Source organism: Ceratosolen solmsi, unplaced genomic scaffold (genome assembly GCF_000503995.2).
Source record: "Ceratosolen solmsi marchali unplaced genomic scaffold, CerSol_1.0 scaffold33, whole genome shotgun sequence".
Taxonomy (NCBI): Eukaryota; Metazoa; Arthropoda; class Insecta; order Hymenoptera; family Agaonidae; genus Ceratosolen; species Ceratosolen solmsi.
Window position 1 is genome coordinate 1675386 of NW_011948438.1, and position 9499 is coordinate 1684884.

The window sequence follows — 9499 nt, forward strand, 5'->3', positions numbered from 1 at the left end:
GAAGCTGGGTCGGGCGGAGGGGGGGTGGTGGTGGTGGTGGTGGAAGGAGGACGCGTCAAAAGTGGCCGACGCCAAGCGAAAATGAGCGAGGCTGAAACGAGGCTTCGATCACGCGGCACGTACATTCTTTATGGGGTCAGGTGGGAGCGCGCGCCCCTGGTCGTAAATACGCGCGGGCCCCGTAATAAATACACTTGGAGCCATCAGGAAAGCGATTCGCCCGTACGTGATCGGAACAATGTGCAGTGGCCCGAAGTGGCGCGCATCGGCTAATTTCACTCGGACGGATTTCCCGACGGCGGGTTGCGCGCAAAAGTGTCCTGCGGGCGCGTGTGCGGCCCCTGGAATACACCCGCCAAGCACAAAAGCCAGCTTCCTCGGCGCGCCCCTCTCCCAGCCTCACTACACGCACACCGCCACGGCCAGTCTCGCTCGGCCCGTCAGCGGTCGGCCCCACCTCGGCACACGCACAGGCGGGCGTACGAGCGTGCGATGGTGGGCGCAGAGTCGTTTGCGCGCGCCGCTCGCCCACGTAGACGCGAGAGGAAGCACCTGGAGGCTTGGGTCCCGGCTCCCCCCCCCCTCCACTCAGTCACTCACACTCTCTCAATATCTCTCTCTCTCTCTCTCTCTCTCTCTCTCAATATCTCTCTCTTTACCTCACCACAGCCGCGTCCCCGCGTCACTCTGCCTGGCCATCCTGCCTGACGCGCACGGCCGAGGACGAGGCCGCAGGGGGAGGATCGTCAACAGGTATGAACGGGAGCCTGTTTCCGGATGCGATTTCACGGAATCCCAGACATGAATCACGCTTCCCGTCGATAGGGCTCTCGTCTGCGCGCCTCCTCCACTCACTACGGCCATGCACCTAACGCCGTTAAAATATCCATTGCTCCGCTGGCAGTGGTGAGTGCCGAGATCGAGGATACGATGAGGCACGCGAATGTAAATATCGGTAATTGCGCGAGCAATCTCTGTCTGGGCCTCGTCTTCTCTTCTCAAATGCCTCCGTCATTATTATTACCTACGTACTTTCGAAAAACGTCCTTTTTCTTTATTTATATAGGGGCGAGGGGAGGGGGGGGGGAGCTACGTTCTCGACTTTTTACGTGTCGAGTCTGCCTTTGTTCTGCTGCGGCTGCGGCCCCGAGAAATTCGGTTAAAAATTCATTTTCTTGTCTCTCATCGTTCGTCCTTCACTTGCTTTGTCCCTTTAATGACTTTATTGGAGTATTACACGCGGTCCCGTAATCGGCCACATAGACTTCTTCGTCATAATGGATGTACATCGCACTCTAAACATTTCCAAAGTCCATTGCTATGGACCATGTGTTTTCGCGTGCTTTGTTTTTTTTTCTTTTTGTTTTCTTTTGCATTGACATTCCAGTGACAAAAGCGCGAGAACGTTTGGCTGATAATGTCGCTCAAAGTGGGCCCGGCGATATAGTCGAGTTCGCACTGAGCAAGCGAATGAATTTTCAGCAATTACTGCACATATAATATATCCTTATCAAAATAATAATAAATTTACCTTTCATTTATTGCGTAATGCCACTGTAGCTCGCATCCCCGCGGCTATTCATTACCACGAAATATTTATAAATTCTAAATAATAACGAATGGTCATATAGTAGCGAATCACAAGTCCACTCCAACCACACACCTGACTATATCTTAAGAAATTATTCGAGATGTAATGGCATTCGACATTATTGGATTCTCGATTTTGGAAAATAAGTGCATTAGCAGGCCAATCATAATATTTGAAAATTCAAGTAATATAGATTTTAAAACGTACTTAAAATTAATCAACAAATCATCGAAATAATTATTATTGAGATAATTTCTCGTTAAAATGTTGAATATTACAACGATTATTTATGTTTCATTTAATAATAACGACACAAAATTATTGGGTCAATAAAATCTTTATTTAACAAATATATAATATACAAAACGTTTTATCTCATACACTTTACAGATGTAATGCAAAATCATTACCGTAACTGGCCTCTTATCATGTGACCGCATTACAATTTAATATACTCACTCACGCGCACACTCGCCACACACGCACACATCTATGTATATATATATATATATATATATATATATATATATATATATATATAAATAATAAATACAATTTAATAATACGGTATTGCGTTAAAAATAAAAAATGTCTTACAGTAGAGTTTGTCTCGGTAGGTATTTAAATGTAACAAGTATCGTTTTACCAAACAATGTGCTCAAATTATTAATACTCGATCAAACAATTTTTGCACTCGTTTAATTTTCAAGTGATACGCGATTCTCTAGTGACAAACAGCATATAACGTATTATTATTATATTTATCCTCGTGACGTTAACATTAACATTATAGCACATTTTATAAAAATATCTTTCCCGACGTTATCGAGACATTGCGAATGATGAATCATTAATTAATCAACGACAAACAATTAAGGAAAATTTATAAAAATATCCGACTTAACTGACGCGAACACTATACTTTAGAACACTTCTCTACTAACAAATATTCACATGCCTCAGGCTTACCTTAAAATTATAGCCTTTCACAAATATTAGAAATGCCTCTCTCGTCCTCACAAAGCTCAACAATTAACGTCTCATAAATAAATATTACGAGTCAAGCCAATCGGCAAGCAAAATGGCCTTTTACAGTAAATCTCGGTCATACTTTAATAAAATCTATTCACTTTTGTCGTCGATTGAGAAAGTAAACAATTATTTATTTATTTATTTACATAATTTTTTTTTTTTTTTTTATTTGTTGCTAAAGTGTCGACATTACACGCGGTATTTTTTACATAGTAATTAAAAAAAAAAAGAAGCACTACTAATAAAATTTAATGGAATAATGGCGCACCGTTCGTAAAATTTTTCCAAAAATAACATTATTTTACGAGATTCGAACATTGAGTGCGATTATCGTAAAATGAATGTGCAACGTTACGACGAGTAATGGGATCCCCGGGATTCACAACTCGGATGCGTCGACGCCGTCGACGTTCACATTGTCGCAGAGGTCGTCCGAGCAGATCGTGAAGGGTCAGTCGTCTCGTCGACCAGCGATGTCCAAGCCAGAACACCTCGTAAATCGTGCGCGCCCTGGTCACACACACTCCTCTCTCTCTCTCCTTTCATCTTCTTTAACCCGCAGAACTCCGCCGAGCCTCCAGAACGAGAGGCAACGAACGCGAACACGAAGCGCAGGTCGCGACGGCTCGCGGCCGAATGCCAGGCTCCCGCTCGGTAGCCCCGCTGCTTCTGCCACCCCGGCGACCCGGGGATCGCGGCCATTGGTCCCGGGTCGCCCCCCACGCGGTCTTGCCCCCGGCGGCGGCCAATGGGGCGGCTCCCCTCGGCCCCCACTACGCGGCACGGCGCGGCCGCGTGTACACCCACGCCTGGCGCGCGGCCGAGCACAAGAGCACCGGGGCGATCAGTAGGCCCGCGGCTACCGACGAAGTCGAGCGTGCGACGTAGCACCGTGAGCCAACAACAGCAGGAGCAGCAGCAGCAGCAGCAGCAGCAGCAGCAGCAGCAGAAGCAGCAGCAGTTGTAGCAGTAGCAGTAGTAGCCATCCGCGAGCACTCGTCTTTACCTCCTCCGCCTCCTCTACCAACCTCTAATTCACCACACACAATACACGCACTCACTTTCTGTAATCTCTCTCTCTCTCTCTCTCTCTCTCTCTTGCTCTCTGCCTCTCACTCTTCTACTCTCACTCTCACTCTCTCTCTCTCTCTCTCTCTCTCTCTCAATTTCAATCTCAATCTCCTTAGCTCGTTCATTAGCTCTTCAATTCCGACCTCTATCTGTCTGGCCAGTCTGCCTGTCTACCTGTCTACCTGCCTGCTGCCTGCCTGCCTGCCGCTTGCCTGCCTGCTTGTCTGCTTATTTGTGTGTCTGTCTGCCTGTCTGTCTGTCTGTCTGTCTGTCCGTACGTCCGTACGTCTGTCCGTCCGTCCGTCCGTTCGTCCGTCCGTCCGTCCGTCTGTCCGTCCGTCCGTCCGGCTGCGTCCGGCTGTCTCTCCTCTCGACGAGAGTAGAGGCGCAAGCGCGCGCGCGTGTCCCGGGCGGAGGAGGCCGCGGCCAGATGCCCGACGGTGCCGAGGTCCCGGCGCCCCGACGTCGCGAGGACCGTGGCCGGTGCGGCCCACCGCACCCATGAGGAACAGGCCTCTCGTCATGTGCGTCACGACGCCCCTCAGCGCCAGCAAGATGCTGAAGGAGGCGAGGCCCACGGGGAACTCCCAGCACCACCAGCCGCCGAGGCCCCAGCAGCACACTTCCATCATGTAAATACCATATCCATCATCTCTCTTCTATGCGCGTTAGCGTTTACTCAATGGAGTGGCCTTGGAGACCGGGGCGCGAGCCTCGGCTCACGAGGACGATACCGGCGCCACGTGCCGACGACGACGCCACCGAAGCCGACACCGCCGCAGCCGCCGCCGCCGCCGCCGCCGCCGCCGCCGCCCCGCTGCCCCGTCACCGTCGACACTGCCGCTGCCGTTTCCCCAGCGCCACGCGACTTCTCAAATTGTTTATCTTTTTCCCGCGACTTTACTTATTTTGACCTCCTCCTCCTCCTCCTCCTCCTTCACGTTCACTAGCCTTTTTTTTCTCTCCGTTTGTTTACTATTTCACCTCCGCTCCTCCCGATCCCCTCCTTGCCGTCGCAGTTGTCGATGCTTCCGCGAAACCGCGACACGACGATACTCAGCTCGAGAAGGTGCTTTTTCCTAATTCCGACGCTACGAAAAACAAGGAGGGCGCGATTTATTTTGTTTATGACCCAATAGCGCCTCGCGCTTTGTCGAAGGACTCGGTCGCAACGAGGAAATATCGGACAAACTGCTGCTCTCCTCTACACAATCGATATGCAAATAATAGTTTTGAAAATTTTATCCGCCAGTTCGGGGTTTCTCGCGATCGAGTCAACCAGCCAGCCAATCCCTTTGCGTTTTCACGTTTGTTATGACCACAAAACGAGCCACAAATCGGCTTTCTCGCCTTCGTTATTGAAAACAATTCACTCGTACTCTTCCCAGAAATCCCCCTCCCATCGTCCACAAAACGTCACGTCGAACATTTGCTTATAACGTTATTCGTAATTCGTTCATTTCTGGCCGCGGAGTGATCTGGGAGTGAAAACAACATATCGCAAAATCCAACGGATTTTCGACGCGTTCGACCACCACTTTTCGCTCGGAAAATTAGTAAAATTCAAGTCTACTGCATTTTTTCACGCTTAATCATCGTTATATTTAACCGTTATGCACAAACAGTCCCGAAGCTTAACGATTTCAAACGAACTTCGTCGACATTGGAAAGAGCATAGAGTCGATTATAAAATTATCCTCGTTTCCTCGTATCGCATTTATTAGCTCGCATATCCATCATCCATACGCGCAGCGCACGCGCTCACGACTCTATGGGATCTACGTTATAGGCTGCGATTCTAACGAAAGTACATTGGCACGTTACTTAAATGGCTGGGCATGTAAGAAAAAGAAAAAGTGAAAAGCCCGAGAGAATGGAGGAAATCAGGCGACGCAATCCTTCCGGCCAATTGCTTATTTAACGCGCGCGCGTTCAATCGCAATAATAATAAAGCCATTCGCCTTAAATATAGCGCCATTAATTTCCGCCTTCGTTGACACGCCACGACGATTACTTTTCCGATTGCCCGGCGGCCTCCAATCAAAGCCCCCGACAATTGTACAGAAGCTGGAGGCGGCGATTCAACTCGGCCCTATTAAAGCCGCATGAAGAGAGGCGAATAGACGTATCATCTCCGACGGGCGATGGAACCATCTCGCCCCTAATCCACGGCCGATTGCGATTCCCTTATCGACCTTCGACCTCGACCAACGCCAGCACACGAACTCATCGCGAACCGTGTTAATGTCAACCGACCTCGAGCACTCGCTCACTCGCTCACTCGCCTACTCGTTTTATCATCAGTGCGCGCGATACTCGTCGACGCGCCCCAGTCGTCTTCTTTACGCGTCTCTCTCGTCATCTCTCCCTCTCTCCATTATATTCTCCTTCTTATTTGTTTGCTTTTTTTTTTCCCGCCGCGGCCCGCCGCACGCGTCCTCCATTTGTTTCACTCTCGCTGCAATTCCGTGGATATCTCGATCCTAGTCCTGCCTCTGTCGCTTAGTACTAATAGTAGCCGGTGGCACGTCGAGCCGACGCTGCCGCTGTCGCTGCTGCTGTCCCTTTACCAGTCATTACATTATAAGCTATGATAATTTCATTTTTATAATTATACCGGATCAGGTTCCGCGCTCTCTGCGTTTTTCTTATTCCGCGGTGTACGAGATTATCGTAAGCCTTAGTACAAATGTGTTAAGCGCTCGTGGTTTTCGTAAGTTGGAAACAAATACGACGTTACGACACTCGAGCTTACGCTATTTGATTAACAGATACATCGACAAACTTTATGAGTTTGGTCGGGTCGGTTTTTGGGCATTTTTTACGATATTAATGTTCATATTTTCAATTACGAGTGTGTGTGCGCGCGTGTCGATCTCCATGTGTCGAAGTAGCGTGATGAAATACTTAAAAATAGTCGTTTCGTAAAAAAAAAAAAAAAATTGTATATATATATAAATATATATATATATATATATATATATATAGAATAATAGGATAAAATTTTTTTTTAATAAAGTATTGCGTACAAGTTAAAATCTTAACTTATCTATATCTATAGCTATTAAGTTATTTACCGATTACGAAAGATCGCTATTCAAATAGCCAAATAGCGATAGCGCAAAACTATTTCATTTGTACTACAATGTTGGGGATATATTTAGTTTTTTTTTTTTTTTTTTTTTTTTTTTTTTCTTTTCTTTTTTTTTTTTTCAAACAGCAGCAGCAGCAGCAGCAGGATCAGCGAGTGACTTTATTGTTTTTTATTGTCTACTAATCAATACATTGCGATACATTTTAAACGTAAATATCAATATAAATATTCATCGTTATGTGACAGTCATGGAAATCGTGATATAAAATTGAGAATGTATTTTCATGCAATATACCTTTCAAACCATCAGTTTTTTCATGGAAAAAAAAATAAATAAAATAAAATAAATGGTAATAACTTTGTTTTAACGTAGTATTCATATTTTATAATATTGTAAACAAAACTCGCAAAACATCGCTACGATTCGACAAACGGATCTTTATGACTTTCATCCAGCTATAGCTTATTTACTATAAAATATCAATGATACTATTAAAAGTAGATAAAAAAGATTTATAAATCACTTTTAACAGAAGCAGATTGTAAATTTTCACTTATATTTTCAAAGTTATTTTACATTGTAGTATTTATTGACAATAAATGTACGATACAACTAAGTAGCCAATGGAGAAAAAGAAAACGAAAAAGAAAAAGAAAAAGAAAAAGAAAATGAGAAAGAAAAAGAAAAAGAAAAAGAAAATGAGAAAGAAAAAGAAAAAGAAAAAGAAAATGAGAAAGAAAAAGAAAAAGAAAAAGAAAATGAGAAAGAAAAAGAAAAAGAAAAAGAAAATGAGAAAGAAAAAGAAAAAGAAAAAGAAAATGAGAAAGAAAAAGAAAAAGAAAAAGAAAATGAGAAAGAAAAAGAAAAAGAAAAAGAAAATGAGAAAGAAAAAGAAAAAGAAAAAGAAAATGAGAAAGAAAAAGAAAAAGAAAAAGAAAATGAGAAAGAAAAAGAAAAAGAAAAAGAAAATGAGAAAGAAAAAGAAAAAGAAAAAGAAAATGAGAAAGAAAAAGAAAAAGAAAAAGAAAATGAGAAAGAAAAAGAAAAAGAAAAAGAAAATGAGAAAGAAAAAGAAAAAGAAAAAGAAAATGAGAAAGAAAAAGAAAAAGAAAAAGAAAATGAGAAAGAAAAAGAAAAAGAAAAAGAAAATGAGAAAGAAAAAGAAAAAGAAAAAGAAAATGAGAAAGAAAAAGAAAAAGAAAAAGAAAATGAGAAAGAAAAAGAAAAAGAAAAAGAAAATGAGAAAGAAAAAGAAAAAGAAAAAGAAAATGAGAAAGAAAAAGAAAAAGAAAAAGAAAATGAGAAAGAAAAAGAAAAAGAAAAAGAAAATGAGAAAGAAAAAGAAAAAGAAAAAGAAAATGAGAAAGAAAAAGAAAAAGAAAAAGAAAATGAGAAAGAAAAAGAAAAAGAAAAAGAAAATGAGAAAGAAAAAGAAAAAGAAAAAGAAAATGAGAAAGAAAAAGAAAAAGAAAAAGAAAATGAGAAAGAAAGATATGAGGAAGAAGAAGAAGAAGAAAAAGAAAATGAGAAAGAAAGATATGAGGAAGAAGAAGAAGAAGATGAAAAAGTTGAAGAATAATAAACTCGGAGAAATAGTTTTATTTTAAAATTTAACTTGTTCGATAAGATCTTCAGTGTTTAAAATAATCATCGTAATAAAAATTTTTAATAAACGACATAAGACAGTAATAAAAAAAGTTATATTTTTATGTTATATTTACTTTCTTGCCGAGTGCAAGCGCCTAGATTATACTTTGGAATTATATTCTAATTAAAAGTGGTTATGGGAATTACTACATTCATTCATTGAATGTAATTCTAAATTACATTTTCATAAACATCTCTCAGCTAATGAATAATAATAATTTTTCAACAAATCTTACTGCTGAATATTCTAAAAGTCACCCGACCAAGCCTCTCACCCTTACTACAACACCAATAAACTCTCTTCATTTATTCCAGTGATAATTTCATACACACATACAATACTAAACGGTTAGGAAATTAATGAAGCAATAAATAATCATAGGGCCTTAAAAATCTTACCAAACCACTGTAACCAGCACATCTAGGAACTTTATATTGCCGACAATAGCGAAAAAAGACATTAAAGAGGATCGATAAACTCGCTCATTCCTTCACGTTCGAGCAAACCGTCGAGGAAGCCTATATATAATATATAAGGCAACAATCGCAAAGTGAAATGTACATGTTCCCTCGTTCATGAGACACCAAGTCGATGGGAAATATTTGTCAAAAATTACAGTCGTAATTTATGGCTGTAATTCAGTCGTAAAAAAAAAAAAAAAAAATCGTTCCTCCATTTAGTTTGTTAGTTTATATGTAATGCGGAACTCTATAAACTCCATTGCCAATATTTAAATGCTAATAAACTTTTACTATTTGGCTAATCAAATTGGGGAGAAGAAGTAGCGTTTTTGAATATTAAAAAAGCACGGCTGCAAATTAGATGGAAAAAATTGCTTTTCCCTTAAGTAAAGTAGTTGCTAAAGGAATGTAAATTTTATGTAATAAAACAAAGCTTTGCGCATAATAGCCGAAGCTTGATATTTAACTATGCAAATATTAAACAAAAATTCTTCATCACAGTAGATTTTAATTTAATAATATTGAATATTAGTCAAACACATTTGCTAATGCCGTTTATAATATTGAAAAAAAAAAAAAAAAAAAAAAAAATTGTATAAAT

The 9499-nt window shown here is 41.6% G+C and overlaps 1 protein-coding gene across 1 annotated transcript in view; it reads left to right on the plus strand.

Moving 5' to 3' along the window:
* The first annotated feature begins 4021 nt into the window (after window positions 1-4021).
* LOC105365397 (rhomboid-related protein 2-like) overlaps window positions 4022-9499 on the plus strand; it is a 39637-nt gene continuing 34159 nt past the window's right edge. The window contains exon 1 of the mRNA XM_011503540.1: window positions 4022-4326. Within this exon, the coding sequence (XP_011501842.1) occupies window positions 4196-4326 (131 nt within the window). The 5' untranslated portion in view covers window positions 4022-4195. The remainder of the gene's footprint in view (window positions 4327-9499) is intronic.